Source organism: Apium graveolens, chromosome 9 (assembly GCF_009905375.1).
Source record: "Apium graveolens cultivar Ventura chromosome 9, ASM990537v1, whole genome shotgun sequence".
In the NCBI taxonomy this organism is placed as follows: Eukaryota; Viridiplantae; Streptophyta; class Magnoliopsida; order Apiales; family Apiaceae; genus Apium; species Apium graveolens.
In genome coordinates this window covers 288,538,243-288,558,291 of record NC_133655.1, presented here as the reverse complement: position 1 = coordinate 288,558,291, position 20,049 = coordinate 288,538,243, and the positions used below count along the sequence as shown (strand labels likewise).

General features: G+C 31.7%; 2 protein-coding genes across 3 annotated transcripts; one reads left to right on the top strand and one right to left on the bottom strand.

The window, feature by feature from the left end:
• Positions 1 to 3,901: 3,901 nt before the first annotated feature.
• Positions 3,902 to 10,571, bottom strand: LOC141684247 (uncharacterized). 2 transcript variants are annotated; one of them, XM_074489118.1, is made up of 4 exons: positions 10,175 to 10,571; positions 9,837 to 10,078; positions 4,321 to 4,709; positions 3,902 to 4,231 (listed from the first exon to the last, which is right to left on the bottom strand). In XM_074489118.1, exons 3-4 carry the CDS (start codon positions 4,701 to 4,703, stop codon positions 3,985 to 3,987), a joined length of 630 nt encoding a protein of 209 aa, XP_074345219.1. In that variant the 5' UTR covers positions 4,704 to 4,709; positions 9,837 to 10,078; positions 10,175 to 10,571; the 3' UTR covers positions 3,902 to 3,984. The 2 variants fall into 2 exon arrangements, with proteins under 2 accessions (XP_074345219.1, XP_074345220.1); XM_074489119.1 differs by having other exon boundaries at positions 4,359 to 4,709; positions 10,175 to 10,569.
• A 4,194-nt stretch (positions 10,572 to 14,765) lies between these two features.
• On the top strand, positions 14,766 to 18,561 carry LOC141684246 (transcription factor EGL1-like). The gene is made up of 8 exons (XM_074489117.1): positions 14,766 to 15,158; positions 15,593 to 15,847; positions 16,166 to 16,262; positions 16,393 to 16,407; positions 16,489 to 16,545; positions 16,645 to 17,463; positions 17,580 to 18,014; positions 18,248 to 18,561. The coding sequence occupies exons 1-8, from the start codon at positions 15,019 to 15,021 to the stop codon at positions 18,317 to 18,319; spliced, it is 1,890 nt and encodes a 629-aa protein (XP_074345218.1). The 5' UTR covers positions 14,766 to 15,018; the 3' UTR covers positions 18,320 to 18,561.
• The last annotated feature ends 1,488 nt before the right edge of the window (positions 18,562 to 20,049 follow it).

The window sequence follows — 20,049 nt, the reverse complement described above, 5'->3', positions numbered from 1 at the left end:
TTTGTGTATGTATATGGTTGTTGGATTATCTTTGTTTTTTGGAATTTTGTATGTATTCCCGCCTTGTATGTCTTGATATTTTGGTCTGGAAAATGCTATTTTTAATTTCCGGAATAAATAAAGTATGAAAAGACAAAACTATCCCTATATATATATACTATATTTTAATAGACGAAACATTAAAAGTTTGGTAGTCGGTCGGTTGGTACTTGCTGAATCTATTTAATTACCCTTACTTAATTATTCTAATTTTAATTATTGAGTTGATCAACTCTAATTCATATTGAAGTCAACTTCCTCTATTATTTTACCAATTTCAATTCTATTTTATATCGAACTCTATATCACTATAATTTATATTAAATTCAACTTCTTCTACCAATTTAAATTTTAATTCATATCGAGTTCTATATCATTCTAATTTGTTACTTCAGGCTAAATTAAATTTAAACAAACTAAATATAATTCTTAAGATTTGGTTGATATATAATGTGACTCTGACTAAGATAAAATAATAATAATATCAATTCTCCTAAAAAAATTATACAAATGAACTTGGATAAACAAAATAATATATTTTATTTATCCAGGATAAAAAAATACATTATACAATTGATTCAAACTAGCACAAAATTAAAATAAAAATACGATTCGACTAACAAAAATAAAATAATATATACTAATTATTCATTCATGAAAACAAAATTATCTTATTGATCCACACTTAAAAAAATTAAAATTAAACTAAAAATAATTACTTTGATTTGGCTGGGCATCGGGCTAAAATAAATAATATAAACCACTGATACGAGATAAATCAAATTAATATTAGATTAAGTATAATTTGTGTCATATTGATGTGAACTAAAAATCAAATTTTAATTAAAACATAAATATTTTTTTTAAAAAAAAATACACATAAAATTATCAATAAAACTATATCGTTCAATCAGTAATATTGTCTTTTTCAAATATCTTTTATAAAATTACTGTTAATCAATTAAGTAATCAAAATGCTAAAATAATATTTTTTAAGGTCCCAACATAATGAAAATATTATATTTTTATCCTCAATAAAATAATGCTTTCGTTATAATAACATTTCTCTTCTTACCAATGCTATCACTTTAAATAAGATTAAATGTTCTAAAAAGTTATGAATATATACGTCCACTAATATAATTATTATGAATTCATATCATTTAAAGTTTTAAATGAACAAAATTCAAAATTGAATTCAATTTTTTTTTAAAAAAATATATAATATTAAAAAAAAATTGTGTGATCCGTGCATCGCACGGGTTTTAAGCTAGTATACAATAAAAGCAAGAGAAAAAAATAATATGACAGGTAATTTCGTCTCATCATATTTTTTCAATCCTGGAAATAAAAAAATTTGCTCTAGAAGTAATATTCCCTTTTTATTAATTCAACATTTTATATTTGCTTCACTTTTTTTATATTTTTTCTTGTTATGATTTGTTGGAATAAATATGGATTTTCATTTATATATTAGTTTATTTAAAATTATGTTTATATGGATACAACTTAAGTCATATTTTTATTTTTTATTTTTAAATTTAATTATAGCCAAAAAAAAGTTTAAGTCCTGTATACAAATCTTGGACTGTGTAATTAAATTGAGATTTATCCCAATTTAAGTTTGAAAATATGATAAAAATAAGGGAAGAAAAATTAAACAACAAATTTATATATTCGTGCTCGTGAGTTTTTTCTAAAGAAAGAAAATAAATGAATGGGAATAACTTTTTTATTTTTGTTTAAAAATTTCAATTTAAAAATTGGATGAATTGAAAGGTCTTAGTTATATCTTTGTTAGTATTTTTCGAACATCAACGACTATCAAGTACTATCAAGCAACTGCATGCTAGTCAGTGCCATTGATTTGTATATAAACTAGTTTACTAAGCACCGTTTCGCAGAAATATTAAGATGGTAAGTTGATTTAAATAGAAAACAGAATTTTTAGGACAATATAATGATAAGTTGATTTCAAAAATATTAATAAAAGATTTTATAAAAGTTTTCGGACAATATTACGGATGATGATAATATATTTAGGAGAATAAAAGGTAATTATAATTTTTGATATTTATTAACTCAAAAAATTGAGAAAATTAGAAAAATAGAATGAGACGATTTGAGAGACGCACCTAAACGCTCTCGTCTTCTCCTTTATATAAGTATTGATTTTGGATACGGAGATTAATAAAATTTGTAATTTAATGAGAAAAAATAAGAATAATGGGTAAAGTGGTGGGTACAATCAATATATATATATAGTGGTTGTAGTGAAAAAAATGAGTGAATGTAAGTGGATAGGGTTAATTTTTATATTTTAAAATTTTACATTTTTAAGTAAAATTTGAAATATATAGAATTAAATGAGACATAAAAAAAGAAAGTATATAAAAATGAACGTGATAGAAAGAGTATTTGAATTATTATAATTTTAATTTGGATTATTTATTAACATAACGAAGCACGTATAGAATATGCAACTCTTCTCTCATTGACCAACACTGCTCAATATTTTGCCTATTACTCTCTGTATTCCGTACTGCATATATTACATTTAAAATTAATTGATAAATAAATAATTTAGTTGTGCCAAAGGCTTGAGAGGGAAACAAAATAAAACAATCTTGGCCATCAAATGAAATCTGGTGAATCGTTAACATATGAGCTATTTGTTAGAACTTTATTTATTATAATTATATAAATTATTTTTATTTTTTTTTCTTTCTAAATAATTATTAAATGTTTAAATTTTTATTAAAAAAAGAAAATTTTCAAAATAAATTATAACGCTGAGTAAAAAACATGATAATAGACGTGTAAAGAAAAACATTCATTAAAACAAAACATTCAAAATTTTGTAAAAGTAAATGCAACATTCTGAATTTTGTAAAAGTAAATGCTTTTAAAATGTTTAGGCGATAACATTGTACAATTACTCACTCCGTCCCAATTAATCTGTCCAGTTTGACTTTTGCACTTAATTTAGGATACATTGACAACATAGTTCTGTTAATTATCTTTTAATAATCAACTCCTGCCATACAAGATTATCTGTAAATTCAAACTTTTTCATGCAGACTCAACGAGAAAAGTATTGCAAGTTGTAAGAGATTATGGAGTTATCAACACCTTAGAGGTTATGACAACTGACAAGCAAGATATGATATATAATATGTAAGCAATATGATCATTGTCCTCTGCACAACGTTTAAAACTATCGCCTTACCTCTTAAAGAACCTAATATAGTATTGCAAAGGTTTCAAATAGGAGGTCAGTTAAATAGTAGCAGTGTAGGAGTTATCTGTTAAAAGCCATATGTACTTGTTGCTAATCTGTAAGCGGAATCCAGTCAATGTCACTGTAATGCAGAATGAAAATCGCAAGAAGTTACATCACAGGAGACCGATAAGGGCATTGATCCTATAACCTGACGGTTTAGCTTCGCCTTTTTTGCAAACAGAGGTTAGAATCTGGTAAGTTGTTCTTTTGTAACTTGTTTTACAAGGACCTGTAGTTCCTGGCAAAAGAGAAATAGTCTATTAACGGTGAAATTCAGAGCTCAATCCTAGCCTCCTGTCCTAAGCCATATTTAGAGCCATTTATTAACGACTAATATGTACATGAGAAATGTAAATCTCGATACAAGATACATTCCTGTTTGAGCAACACATAGCTATACAGATTATTGAATTTTCAGTGATTTCATTGCGAAGTTAGGGAGAAAGTTAGATGTGGCTATTTCAAGGTCAAAACCAACTATTGTAAGCCAATTTAATGGTTAATAAAACAAAACATTATGAATTTTGCAATGAAACAAAAGGATAATAAAATGTCAAGGTGAATCATATCAAAGTTAAAAGCAAACATAAATGTTGAAGTAACATCTAATTAAAAGTTGAAAGGATTCAAATTACATCAGGTTCAGGATCCAGAAGGCGAGGTCATATCAGAATCAGAGTGCAAAGGAACAACCTTATCGATGTCATAAGAACCGAGTAAACTTTCAGAGTGGGTCTCTGCTTTAAAGGAGGTTGTAACCGTGGTATCATCATCATCATCATCATCATCATCATCATCATCATCATCATCAGTTTGACGAGCTTTGAAAGTAACTGCAATATGGTCAGATTCATCGGTCGTGGCCACCAGTTCCGCTTCCACCAGTTCCACAAATTCATATGTATTACCCTGTGCCAAGGATAAACAATAATAATCACAACATAAACATAAATTAAAACTAACTAGATAACTAGTAAAAATCAAATTAAAAGGCATACATCATTAATTCATTATTGCCATGATTTTGAATACATACTGTCTGATGTTTATATTGGTTGATGGCTTTTCGCGAGAAATCACGGAGATGAGCATGACGATATATGTAATGTTCAAGATCCGGGCCAGGGTAAATAATGTCTCGAACACCAAGTATAGTTTTTGTTTTCGACTTATAACCAGGTGGAGGTGGATTCACCACACGAATCCCTCCACTTCGCGCAGATTTTACTCCTCCTCCGTAGTTAGTATCATCATCATCATCATCATCATCATCATCATCATCAGAATCTTCATCAGAATCCGAAACATTAATCAAAAACGCACGTGCTTCTCCTCCAACCCATAAACCACCCACAACTTCCGTATTCCTCTTCAGCAACATATCAATCTAATTAACAAAAACAAAAACGATAACAAAATATATATTATCAGACAGTAGCAAAAACAAAACCGATAACAAAATATATATTATCGGACAGGGGTAGGGGTTAGGGTTAGGGTTAGGGTTAGAGAATTTTTTTTTATAGAAGACGGAGCTTTAGTATTTATAGACACCAGAACTATTGCCAAATCACTTGGTGTGCCTATAGAGGTATATACATTCTCTTTATATATATATATAAATTTATAAATATTATTATTGCCTCAATGCGCCCATCTTTAGGGCATTAATTGTCTTTAGTATCCATATTAAATTGTGAGAAATATGATGTTTTACACACCGAAGCTAGCACCGGAATTTAGAGTATAGATGCGGTCTTTAGATTGCTTCAAACATGAGTGGTATTTGCTGAGATGTATTATTGCAAAAGGTGTAGTCTTAGTAAGCGATTTTCACATTTTGATGGCATTGGTGTTTATGACGAGCCTTCACATCCTTAAGATCATAAATATGCAGCGCATGCAGTAATGTTCAATCCTCTCTACCAAATAGGGCTTTTCGGCTAATGTTTTGTTTTATCAGATGTTTTATTACGCCCATTACATAGCTTAGTAGAGCTGAGAGTTGTGTTATTAAGCTTTTCAAGAGTTGTGTTATTACGCTTAGTAGATGTTTTATGCACACTTTCGTCCATTAATCATACCTGTAATAGCTATGCATACACCCCCTTAAAAACTAGAACCAACTTTACGAAAGTTTAAAATTTTGGTTAATTCAATATGCAAGTCTGAATCTTTTATACACGATGAGCTGTGCTTTTGATCCGCTGTTCAAAATCCAAGAACAAGAAAGCAAACAGCAGACTGGACATACACTGTGCCCATGTGTTTGCTTTCTCGAGCCACCGCTTGGTAAATATTTATTATTTCATACGAGAAATCGCGGTTTGTACGCAGCCTTACCTCACCATGTGCATGACAATAGTAATTAATGGCTGTTTAGAGAAGAATGTCTTAACTTTCTGTAGATGAGAGGTATCTCTGTGTCTGCTTTGTAGTTAGAAGTAAATTCATTCATTCATCTAGGTGAGAGCATTACATTAGAGGGCGTTTTGAAACTTAGATTTCATTTCAAACGAGGGATTTCAAATGATAGGATTTGAGTTGTCATTTCAAATTCTCATGTTTATACTAATATTTGAATGTTCTGGATTTTAAATGAAATCCAAATTCTCAAACAACTTATTTGATTAAATCCAGAATTTCAAATGAAATCCAGTTTTCCAAACGGGCCAGTGAATTTTAGTAAATTTCACAGGGCTTATAAACATGAGTTAGATAGCTATATACTTGACTTTAATCTTTTTCAGCTATAATTTCAATGGATGTTCCGGTGCAGGAGGAGACATCCTTTCTGCAAACCAGACCATTAAAAACGGAGAAACTATTGTTTCAGCTGGTGGTGTGTAAGAACTTGGTTTTTTAGTCTTGGAAGCTCAATGAATCAATACTTAAGCATTCGATACAAGGCAGGTGAGGTGACCGCATGGTCCATGCCAATCGAATGCACCCCTTACTAATGCATCAGGAGCACTAACATTAAGTAGTGAGGGACTCTCGAACTTTTTAACGGCTCAAACACCACAATTTGGTCATCAAACTCGACAAAATCTTGAAAGAATCCTGTGGTGCAGTTATTGAACACTGGAAATCTTGTTATCAGAACGGACAATGACCCTGATCAAAGAGATTTTTCTGTGGCAAAATTTTGATTTTCCTGACAATGCTTTCCTACCAAGCATGAACATCGGAAGCAAGACAGGGATGAACTTGGCATTTGATCTATTTTGGTCCTTCAATTCTTGGAAAAGCAACGATGATCCTTCTCCTGGGAATTTCCGTGTTAAACTTGATATCACCGGTTACCAACAACTAATGGTATTAGGGATGGCAACGGGTTGGATCGGGTTGGATTTTTAAGATATCCAAATCCAAACCCGATTTTTTCTACCAAACCCGAACCCGATCCAAACCCAATTGGATTTCAAAATCCAAAATCCAAATCCGATCCACGGATTTTGGACCGGGTTCGGGTTTATCCAAACCCGAAAATCTAGTCAACCTGCTCGTACTCCATGATATCATCTCAATACCACTGTTAGTTTAACTTGTAAACATGATGCTAGCATTTTAATTAAAAAAATAAAATCCAACCGATATGCCACATTAGTTTAACACTTCAAAACATAGTAAATCACCAGCTGGACTTGTAAACACTAGTTCTGTAGTTCACAATATGAAATTACAAGTAGTTAAGACAATGAGATTTATAACCATCTCAAATTCAAAATTAATAAGAAACTAAAAATCTGCCATGCTTAAAAGGGGACGTGATCACGTGGGAATTGCTCCAAGCTGCAGGTCTAGTCACTTGGGAAAGATTGTCCTTTGATGAATGATGAATCTTTTCCTTTGCAGCTCGGCGAACACGAACACGAACAGCACTAATGGTCACAGCGGCGGTGTTTTGAATAATAGATGTGTGATAGGGAATTAGGGATACACATAATACTGATACACCATCTACCATACACGTGCCTACCCCTGGGCTAATGGATTAAAAATATATATTACTTATCTTAGTAATCCAAATACATATATATTATTTATATACAATATTATATATATTGGATTTTTTTTCGGGTTTCGCGTTTGGATCTGGTTTGGATCTGGTTTGGATCGGGTTTGGATTTCGGATCAGGTTTCGGTTCGGAATACCTAATATCCAAATCCAAATCCAAACTCATTTGGGTTTAAAAAATGAATCCAAATCCAAATCCAAATCCAAAATATCGGGTTCGGTAAAATCCAATCGGGTCGAAAAGGGTCGGGTATCCATCGGATCGGATTTTTCTGCCATCCCTAAATGGTATACAATGGCTCAGCTATAAAATTTATGAACCAGAAGTCGTGGCAATGAAGTCCACTGCCTTGCTATAAAATTACTTTATGGGATTGTTTCGAATATTGTAAAATATCGAGATTTCTTTAGACGGCTAATTACTAATTTCATCTGTTATTGATTTTTACATATTAAGATTGTTTCTTGTTATAGATGAAAAATATATAATTAAGCATAGAAAAAACTCCCGTTCACTATATTATATCAACCATAAATATAATTTAATAGTGATATTCTCTTGGATAGCTATCAAATAATCTTTTTACTTTTAAAATATACTCATCAAAGAAAACAATTAAGAGAAACACAAACTTTACTTGTTACCTAAAGACATACCTAGTTCCTATTAGTAGCTTGTTGATGATTAGGAAATACAAGTACAAACAATAGTCATTAGTGTTACTTGATTCATTAGTATGATTCATTTTTATGTATTTGTACTGTAACAAGCAATTAAACTTTCAGTTATAATCTGTGTAACCTTTTTTTGCAAACAGAGGTTATAATATGGTAAGTTGTTCTCTTGTATCTTGTTTATAAAGACCTGGAGTCACTGGTAAAGTAGAAATAGTCTATTAATAGTGAAAAAATACAAATATGGCAGAAACTAAATATCAAGTAGGTGATTGATTGCGTCAAAAAATTCAAGTAGGTCACTCGTTGCAAATTTGACTCAAAGTGATCATCAATTAACTTAATTTGATCATTCCGTTAAAGTGGGAAATTCAAATTAGCCAAAATTGAAAAATGTTAACACGCGAGGGTAGGTCTCGTTCTCAGCTTCAATATGGTTATTATAAAAACTTATTATTTGACTCACGGAATCACGATGAAATCTCGTTTTTAATCTTCAAAATCTCAAAAATAACTCAAGGAGAATCAAAGCCTATCATGATTCCGTGAGCGAAATGAAAAGTTTTAGTAAACATATTGAAGCCCATAACGAGCTCAGCCATCTTATGTTTACCATTTTTCAGTTTTGGGTAATTTCAATTTTTGACTTTATCGGGATGATCAAATTAAGTTAATTGATTATCAATTTGAGTCAAATTGAGTTTTTTGGACGCATTCATACCTACTTGATATTTAACCCGAAACTAAATAGATCAATTTACTTGGATGAAAAGACAGTAGACAACATCCAATCCCCAAACAGTAAGGTGACAATCCTCTTGAATATTCTACTTGTTGATCAGTTCCTCTGCCTTTCAAGTTAGTATGATCTATGATCTGAAGTCTGACCTATAAACTATAACAAAATTCTTGAAGTACTAAGAGCTGAATCCTAGCCTAGGGCCATATTTAGAGCCATTTATTAGCGACTAATGCGTACTTCAGAAAAAATGTAGATCTAGATTAATATACAATACTCTCTGAGCAACAATTAGCTATACAGATTACTGAATTTTCAATGATTTCTTCATCTATTAACAAAGAAAGTAAGCAACAACTAACAAAGAATCACTACCTATGAACTTTGAAAAAACAAACCTATATATATAGACATCACAAACACATCTTAAAACATATGGTAGAACAAAACATTCTATACACAGCAGGCAGCCACTTTTTTAAAAAAATATCCATCACCTCATGTTAACCACTTTAATAACAAAGAAAGCCGCATGAAGTTGAAGAACAATGCAGAAAGAAAGTCGCATATAGTTCAAAACAGGAAAAAGAACGAAAAGAACATTAATTAACATCTTCCAAAAGCGAGTAGCCAAGTATGTATCATAATATGCGAAAATCCTATAACCTGCTTGGACATTACAATATATGTTCTCATAACTCTATTTGCCATATAGCTAGGGAAACAATTAAGAGAAAAACAAAATAAGGACTATATATGTTGTTCAAAAACCAAGAAAGAGGCATGATCTTAGCCTTTCTTTGTAAACTGTATAAACTAGACAACATTCATTGGACAAGACACGGAGGTGAGAGTGCGTATTACAATATGTAAGTTATAACAATTAAAGATTGAAAAAAACATCTATAAAAAACAAGGAATTCTAAATTCTGCAATAAAAGAAAACTTATAAAAGGTGAAAACTTAAAAAAGGTTCAAGTGCAAATATTAAAATTAAAAAGTACTAGCATAATAGCAGTATACATAAAAGTAAACTGCGTGATAAAAAAAGAAAGTTACAAAATTAGGAATCAAATTACTGAGGATTCTGAGATCCGGAAACATCAGAATCGGAGGGCAAGCGAACAACGTCTTCGATGTCATAAGAATCAGTTAAGGATTTAGAGGGAGAGTGGCAGCGGGCAGTTGCTCTAAAGGAGGTAGTGAGCACAGTACCATCATCATCAGTTTGACAAGCATCGAAGACAACTACAATTAGGGCATATTCAACGATTGTATGCACAGTAGCATTCACCAATTCCACAAACTCAAATCTATTGCCCTGGATGAATTAAAATTGAATAATAGCGTATTAGAGGGTATAAAATCATCAAATAATTGATAAAGAATCAAAAAATAAATAAAAAGAGATGCATACCGTTCGATGATTATATTGCTGGATAGCAGTTTTGGAGAAATCACGGAGATGAGCATGACGATGTCGATAGTGTTCAAAATCGGGGCCAGGGTAAAGAGTCAAAGGACCGCCAACAGGAATATCTAAATCTGAAAAGTCTGAATCGTAATTCGAATCATCATCTTCATCCGATGAATCGTAATTGAAATTCCAAAAGCCACGTCCAGCCATGTCTCTGCTCTTCGCCTTCATAATCGTCTCGTGCATCGTTTCACCAGCCCATATCAAACTCAAACCTAATTCTTTATCCACCTTCGACGACATGGTTTATTATTACGTTGATTGCAATTCAAAATATTAGGGTTTGGGAAAATATAAGATCTTAATTATTAATTATTGAATTTGATGGGGTTAATTTTTATGTCTCGATAAAATCTCTTATGTGCATGTTGGGATCTTCTGTTGGAGAACCCCCAAACTGGACTGAATTATGCACTATCTGAATCGTGCTAGACTTGATTTCAAAAGTATTAGCCGCAATGGCTGGTCTGACAATGCTAAACTGAATGTCATTGATTTTCGGTTGAGAATAATCCACCAAGGCTTTCGGATTTACTGCTGGTTCTCCCATTGAAATAAAAACTTCTTCTTTAACTTTTTCCTCTTCTTCCAAAACTTTGTTTTCCTCTTCTTCAACTTTGCCTAGTGTTTCCTTATGAGATTGAGAACGTGTTCAAATACACGCTCTCTAGAGCGCCTGAAACACAAACAAAGTAAACAAGTAAGTAAAATATCGGAGTCAGTGAACTTTAACGACCACTGATGTTAAGAACATAAACTAAAATTTAACACCGATGTCCCCAGCAGTGGCACCAAAAACTTGTATACACTCGATAGTCCACTCCAGGCCCAAGGCCTCAATTTTTTCAATTCGGATTACAATATTCTAATTCTTTTAATTTAATTCAAATTTCAATATGGATTGGATTTTTTTACTGTCCAATAGTATTAGTTTTTTTTGACAAATATGGCTTATATCATTGTAAATGAGTATCTGTTCTCAGAAATTTTTGGGTGAGCGAGGATCGAACCCCGTATCTAGGACGACGGAGGATAAACTATTAACCACTTGAGCTATCCAACCGTGCTCGTCCAATCGTATTAGTTAATCCTCTAATAAAATGATATTTTATGTTTTACTAAGAATATGCCGGGCTTCGCTGTTACTACAAGTTTACCACTCTAAAAAAATTGATGTAAGTAGGTTCGGGAGAAAAGGGGCCAAATTCAAACTATAACAAAAATTAGTTATTTGTTTATTAACCCGTACACTACATACAAATCACAGTCCGGGTCAAATTCCGAACATTTTTCAAAAATCGAGTCAAATCCCGATTATGAGTTCAAAATAAGCCGAAATATATTGTTCTGAGTGCAGCCAACTTGGGTTATGACAAGCCACCACGAACCCCCAAAAGATCATGATTTGTTAGTGTACTTAATAGTAATAATTCACCTTATAAACTGAACAGAAGCCCCATATCTCCTCGATGTGGGACTGGGGTGTTACACAAACCGATCCAAACCGAAATACGTTAGATGAGTAAATTATATATATTTTATAGATTGGTTTGAAAATATATAAACCCGATTTAATTGGGTTGAGTTGTTAAAATCTCCAAACTCGACCAACCGTGTACAACGCTTGGGGCACCCAAAAATTTACTTCATTGGATTGTTTCGAATATTGTAATCTATCGAGATTTCTTTAGATGGCTTACTAATTTCAGCCGTTATTGATTTGTACATATTACGATTGTTTCTTGTTATAGATGAAAAATATATAATTAAGCGTAGAAATAACTCCTGTCACTATATTATATCAACCACAAATATAATTTAATTGTGATATTCTCTTGGATAAGTTGTCCCACATTATTTGTGAGAGGTGCAGAATATATATATATATATATATATATATATATATATATATATATATATATTAAAGTTCTACGGAGTTCACAATTTTATTAAAAACCTCAAAATTCATCTATGTTATGCAAATAAAATATATTAGGCTATGATCCGGGCGATGCACTGATTACTTTTAACACTTTAATGTTTTTAAATAATATATTTTATCTTAAAATTATTTATATTTTGATTTATATTTTCAATAGTTGAAAAATAAATTAAAGAATATAATAAGTTATAATAATAAATATTTTGTGATAAATTGAGATTTGACTGAAAATAAATAATATAATATAATATGTTGTTCACGGGACTTGAACCCTGAATCTGTAGAAATTATTAAAATAAAGAATAAAAAAATTTAAATATAATAAGCTGTTGACAGAGTTCGAACCCTGAATTAATGAGAGCATTTTATATATTAATATAAAATTATTTTATTATTGCATCAAACGGTTCCCACTTTAAATATGACGGTTATTATTTGTCGTAACAAACAATTATACCGAACAGCTGACCAACAACTAGCAAATAGAGGATATAGGTCGTTCTTATAATAATATAATACTAGCCTATAACTCGTGTCATACGGGGTAATTATAATATTTGCAATTTACTTATTATATAAAAATAAATTATAAAAGGTAATAATTATGTATTATTGAAAATAAAGAAGTTAACTTTTTGTATGTATTGTGATACTGACGGATTTAAAATAAGAATTAAAAATATGAACTATTTTTTAATATTAGAATATGATTTATTAAAATTAAGTTTGGAAGCGGTTGGTTTCTTGTGAAAGAGGTAAATATTTTATTATTTTTTAACTTTATTTTGGAAGGTGAAAATAAATATTTTAGGAAGGTGTTACCAACCGACCAATAAAACCATGTTTTACTTATAATATTATAGTATAGATAGATAGGTTGAAATTATTATTTTAAAAAAAATATTTTTTATTTTTTCTTGATTTGTTAATTATATTATTGTTACATTACAATTTGATTACTAACATTAATTTTGAAAGTGTTTGGTATCTTACAAAAGAGGTAAAAAAGAAGTCGAGTGCAATTAGATATTAAGTTGGATGACAATTTATAGAGTTTGTAGTTATATTAGATACTTGATTTATTTATTTTAATAAAATTATAATTGTTTAAATTTTATTTTTGAAGATTTTAGTATTCCTTTTTAGGAAGGTGGTAACCATCCCACCATTATATATCTGCTACATGTCCCAAAGATTATCTTCTTTCTTTTCTCCCTATCATAATTATAGATCATAGTTACAGAATCGGTGGATTTCGATAAATTAATAAAATATATTTGACCAATTCAATAAATTATCAATAATTGTTTAAATTTTCAACTAATATATAAATAACAATCACTATTTCAATCAATTAATTCTTATTTTCGAAATATAAATTAATGTCAATATCTACAACTAACATCTCATATTATAGTAGCATATTAGATTTAGAAAGTTTTGAATTTTTTGAAGTATATCTAATATTATTATATTAGAGTTATCAAATTAGATATTAAAAATTATAGTGCTCGATACTCAAATGTACAATTTTTTTTAAATTAATGTGATATGAATAGGTGCGAATCCAAGAATTTTGATTTAGAGGGACATCCGTTAAATTTTGATAAGACATCTTTATATTTTTGAATTTTGAGTGGGTACTTTTATATATTTTAAAAAAATTTAATAATGAAAAAATGTAAATTTAATTTTATCAGGGACCATGAGTATGGGTGATTGTCATTTTGAGCTATTTTAGTAATTGTATAATGAGTAGTACTAATGACACAAAATGATATACAAAAAATTACAAAATGATGTGAAACACAAAATATATTGACATGTTGATGTAATTACTCATATGTCATAATATTTTTTGACATTTTGACAATTGTTTTGGGATACAAATTTAAATACTTAACATTTCTTCCAAATTATTAGAGTTGATGATATGCGGTTAAATATTTTTTGACATATAGCTAATAGCCCCATATATATATGGATGAAAAACCAAAATACCCAATATTTTGTAAAATTTGTCCAAAATGTTGATTGGCGGGAAGTTCCACCTTAAATACCCACTTAATACGCATGACTTATATGCGGATTCTAATTTTTTAAAATTTGTAAAGAACACGCATTGCAAGAATGTGTGTTTTTTTTCTGATTTTTAGAGATGCGTATTCTTACTAATTTCAAAAAGAAACACGCATTCTTGCAATACGTCTTCTTTACATTTTTTGAAAAACCTGAATATGCATGTGTGCAATGCGTAATCTGTGGGTATTTAGGGCGGAACTCAGCGCACACAGACATTTTGGGCACTGAAAGCTGACTGGTGTATTTTGAGTATTGTTTCCATATATATCAAGTAGTTAATGGAATAAAATATTTCTCCTTTTTATTTTGGAAGGTTCTATATGAGCTCAAGCTATTTAACATTTATTACTCCATTAAATTTCCTTTCCTGTCTTCTTCTCCTCCATGTGTCCCCATACTCACATGCTTCTTTCAATTTTACTCTTAATAGTCAACCATTTATTTATAGAACACTTGAGCTAGTTATAGTATTTTGTTTTCTTCCTTTTGTTCTTCTTCTCTTGAATAATTGCATGCTTACTTTCAAACTGCACTTTTTAGATTTTACACATTTTCACACAATTTATATTATTTTTTAGTAGTTGGTATAAAAGATTGGAAAAAGATTATACAACTAGTATATTTTCATGTTTAGTGGCACATGTTAAATCTTTCTCTTTATTGATTGGAGGGATCTGGTTCATGATAATAAGCAATGTATATTTTATTGCCACTGCTAGTCTGCTACTACTCCATCTTATTTATTATGTACAGAAGTTGAATGAGAAGTTATACTTGTGGTTGTATAGCTCTGAATGAGAAAAGAATGGCAGAGATTCTAAGAAAGCAGCTTGCTCTTGCTGTCAAAAAGATTCAATGGAGCTATGCAATATTCTGGTCCATTTCATCAACACAGAATAGGTATGCATCAGATCAACTTTTGACCTCTTTCTTTAAATTGTACGACAGTATCTCCCTCGCTTCTTTTACGAGATTTCAGAGAGTTCGAACCTTGTCAAATACAAGGAGAATGTGCTATTGTTAAATGTCTGAGTGCTGATTCTTGTCCTTGCTAATAGAATTTGTGAGCTGTGTTTGTTTCATGATAATTTTACAGAGAAAGTTGGTAAGTTGGTAGGGTAGGTGGATGATTTAATGCATTGTTTCTTCATATTTGTTGACTTAAACATATATACTACAGATACAAATCAATACCTAGGAGTGTTTCTCTTCTGCAGCAAGCAAGGAAATTTTCTGATTACTAGTAATTTTTAGTATGCAGTAAGCAAAATGTAGATTCACATGGAAAAAAATCTGATATTATGTGAATAATGTCTGGCAAAAAAATTCTTTAGGGCACTGGAGTGGGATGATGGGTACTACAATGGAGATATAAAGACAAGGAAAACAGTTCAAGCTGAAGAGTTAAATGCTGATCAGCTTGGATTACAAAGGACTGAGCAATTGAGAGAACTTTATGAGTCTCTCTTAGATGCCGAAAACAACCCACAATCTGCAAGGGCTTCTGCTGCATTATCTCCTGAAGATCTCACTGATACTGAGTGGTATTTCTTGATTTGCATGTCATTTGTCTTCAGTATTGGCCAAGGGTAATTCAAATTTACATCTTACTTAGATTTGGAATTATTTAATCGATCATGTGAAGTTGACTTCATAATTTTACAGCAACTTATGGCATGGAGATCTTGTTGGCACAGCTTCCTTTAGAATTAACTAGAAAACCTATATGAGTTCCCTAATAAGCTCTGGCAGGCCAACTTATTTTCTTGCATATTTGCAAAATCTGTGCCAAATGTAGCTTTGAAAAATGAAGTTAAGATACCGAAATCATTGTTGACAAACAAAATTTGTCAAGTTTACATCTTCTTTTCTGTTTGTTGAACAAGTTAATATTTTGTACTTGTCAGATTGCCTGGGAGATCATTAGCTAAAAATCAAACTACTTGGTTGGGAAATGCTAATTACGCAGATAGCAAAGTGTTTAATCGCACTCTGCTAGCCAAGGTATATATATACTGTGATCCTCCTGGACCACATTTATATAATTATATGTGCTTGATGTGTCCTAGCTACTGAATAAGATTCCTTTTCTTTTGTTTCTCATTCTATATCCGGGATCCTTGATGTTTCTCAGAGTGCATCGATTCAGGTACTGCCTCTAATCTAATTTTTAGAAATTAGGTTCACCACTAACGAAACCATCATCATCATCGCGTCTTTTGTGTTTCAGACAGTTGTATGCTTTCCATATTCAGATGGCGTGATTGAACTTGGTACAACTGAGCTGGTAAGTTGAATATAATTTGTTTGGCCAACAAGTTTAGGTACCTAGATACTTGATTTAGTACAATGAAAGTTATCATATTTCCTGTTTTTTTTACTGAAGGTTTCAGAGGATCCTAGTATTGTCCAGCACATAACATCATTCTTGGAGACTCCAGGCGCAGTTGTTTCCAACCATTCGGGGTATGTTTCTGAAAGTACTAGACAAGGCAATGACACGAAATGTGTACATCTTGATCGGAATGTTGTTGATGCCAATCTTAATCCAGACACCGAATGGGAAAAAGGCAACATGTCCTCCCCAAATGGCAGTTCAGAAGAATTTGAGCAAAACTATCAGGCAAAGGAATCAATAATGACTGGACGCATCAATGATGGCACCTCTCAACTACAAAGCTGGCAATTAATGGATGATGAAATTAGTACCTGTGTGCTCAACTCTGGAGATTCTAGTGACTGTATATCCCAAACGTTTATAGGCCCCGAAAAAATTGCCCCTCCACAAGAAAAAAGGGTTAGTGAAGACCATCTACTTGACCTTCAAAACTCCAAGGATATGGAACTAACCTCAGTCGAGATTCAGGAAGATGATATCCACTACCGAGGTGTTGTGTCCACCCTTTTGAAGACTTCCCACCAATTGATTATGGGACCATGTCTTAAAAGCAGTATAAGAGACTCATGCTTTGTTAGATGGAAAAAAGGCAGCTCTTCCTTGCCTAAACACAAGTCAGGTGGAACTTCACAAAGATTACTGAAAAAGGTACTCTACGAAGTTTCTTTGATGCATAGCGATGGTAAAATAAGGGAACCAGAGATGCAAGAACTTGATGCAAACCATGGATCAGAAGAGAGAAGGCAAAGAGAAAAGATGCAGGAAAAATTTATGATTCTTAGATCGATAATACCTTCAACTGCAAAGGTAGCTAAAACCCTAGACGGAGCTCATTTCAGTTTACATAGTGACACTTATTCACACGCACTTGGCATTTTGAATGCTCATTTTTCAGATATCTGTTTTTTTCTTTGTGTGTGTAGGTTGATGACCTGTCTTTGCTAGATGACACTGTAGAATATCTTAGAAATCTAGAGAAAAAGGTTGAGGGATTGGAATCTCAGAAAGAGCTTGTAGACGTAGAAGCAAGAAGTAGAAAAAGAAGTTGCAATGTAATAGAGAGCACTTCTGACAAGAGAGTAGATAACTGCAAGAAGCTGGTGTTGAAGAAGAGGAAGGGTTGTGGTACCATTACCAACAATATGAATGGTATAAACCAGTTTCATCAGGTAGACAATACGACTGACGATGTGAAAGTTTCCAAAACAGAGACTGGCATCTTAATAGAGATTAAATGTCCTTGGAGACAGGAGTTGTTTGTAGATATCATGTGCACAATAGGAAATCTTCATTTGGATTCTCACTCGGTTCAATCTTCCAATATCGATGGAAGCCTCTCTTTGACGATTAATTCTAAGGTTCCTTCTAATTACAACTCTTTTTTATATTAGAATAGGCAAACTAAACTGCCTGCTCATCTGCATTCCTTTTATCTAATCAAGGAACCTGAAATGCATGAAGTTTCTACTGCATTAAAATGTTCCATATGTAGTAGTGCCAATAAGTTTCAGTTAACTCCACTGGTTCAAAATTGCTTTAAGCTTTCAAAGTTGTTATTACATCTTACTGATCAATTATGTTTATAACGCAGGTTAAGGAATCGACAATGCCATCTATAAAAGTAATAAGACAAGCACTTCGAAGAGTCACTAGGAACTCCTGAAAGACATTTTTATGCAAATTTGAAGTTTGCCTTTGTATATTCAAGGTCCTATTTTTTTATCTTGATCAGAAAATCTTGAGTGTTGCTTCAATAAAATATCTCAGAGCATGTAGCTTCAGCCCAATAAAAGCAGTTTTTTTTTGCAATGATTAATTTTCTTCATCGTCGACAAAGTTGATTTGTTGAGATTTATTGGTTCAGGAAGTAATATTTCATTGTTCTACACTGCAGACTGCAGACTGCAGATTGTAGTATCATGACAGAACTAAGAGGTGACTATAATCTACAGGTATATTGATTGCAAAGAGGCAATATGTTGGGAGCAATATTCAATGTTTCAAACTCAAAAAAAAACATCCTTACATGGGCTTTAATACCATGTTAAGTTAACGAGTCTTCCAAGACCTTAAGATGTTAGTAGAAGATATTTCAAAACAGATTCAATATTGATCGATTCACCAAAGGCACTCGTGTTTATTGAAGAGGGCCTCTACTGCTGCTCTACACGAGTTCAAACTTCAAACCCATGTCCTATCAGAACGCGTGATAGATCTTTATTTTAAAACAAGACACCAGTGAGAAAACATAAAAGAAATCAGCGCAAATGATATCAAACTTGACAACCTGAAATGCCTCAGTGATCAGCACTGTCATTGGAGGAAGTACATAATCACACAATGTGAACTGATAAGTTTTCCGCTTTCTCTTCATGAGGTAATTGAAATGCCTCATGATTAGTACTATCATTGGCGGGAGTAAGTATCCATTGTTCATCGTCATCATCAACGTTCTCAACGTTCTCATAGTATAAGACAGTCGATTTTTTCTTCCTATCTTTGTTGAGATTGGACATGGGTCTTCATGTCTTCATCCTTACCTAGAAGCGAAAGCGATCCATTTTATCAACCGAAAGGAGGTTATTCAGCTGGCATGATGAGGTCATTTAGAGCTCCTTCCAGTATATTTTAGAAGCTTGCAAAATGTTATGTAGCTGGTTCTCTTAAAAATTATTATGAATTGGCTGCCCTAGTCATTTGCTGTTTATTTCTTCATGTATATATAATTGGAGAAGGCAAAAAGAATTGTCATATGTAAATTGATCATGTAAACTTCCTTTGAGGCCTACTAAGTGAACCGGCTCATATCACGTCAAGTAGCCGGTCACTGTAAGACTAAAATCTTCCGGTATCGGATAAGGCACGAACAAGATTTTATACTATTTAACAAAAAGATTTTTTTTTGCTCATTCTTTCACCAAAATGTTATGGTTTTAGTGGTGCTTTATTTAGAATCTCTTTGCCCCTAAACTCAAATTATATGGTTCATATGATTGCATATCTCCTCTATATGCTTCCAACAAAAATGGTGTTCCTGTTATTTAATTCATGTTCCTCTTCAATTAATATAAACAATTATCATTAAAATTCTTTTCTTCATTTCCTTCAAAACTTTCTGAAATTTTTTACCAAAAGTTTATCCCCCTTTATAAATCATATTTGAACTTTTTGCAATTTTTTTAGAACTTACAAATTAACCAATCTATATACATCTTTATCATTATTGTGGTCTTGAGCAATGCTATATATCCCGAAAAATATCTCAAAGTTCTCAAATGACACGAACGGTTCATTTTATTAGTGAGTAAATAACCAATAACACTATGACAACTCGGTATTTGGAAACGATTTTAGAAATATTTTTGGAACTCTAACATTTGTCTTCTCGTTTAT

Bases quoted from the DNA above. Each gene is read 5' to 3' on its own strand.
- LOC141684247 (XM_074489118.1), bottom strand. From the start codon at position 4,703: ATGTTGCTGAAGAGGAATACGGAAGTTGTGGGTGGTTTATGGGTTGGA. The intron at 4,232-4,320 runs GTATGCCTTTTA...TCCTTGGCACAG, and splicing joins GGCAATAATGAATTAATGAT to GGTAATACATATGAATTTGT.
- LOC141684246 (XM_074489117.1), top strand. From the start codon at position 15,019: ATGAGAAGTTATACTTGTGGTTGTATAGCTCTGAATGAGAAAAGAATG. The intron at 15,159-15,592 runs GTATGCATCAGA...AAAATTCTTTAG, and splicing joins ATTTCATCAACACAGAATAG to GGCACTGGAGTGGGATGATG. The intron at 16,546-16,644 runs GTAAGTTGAATA...TTTTTACTGAAG, and splicing joins AACTTGGTACAACTGAGCTG to GTTTCAGAGGATCCTAGTAT.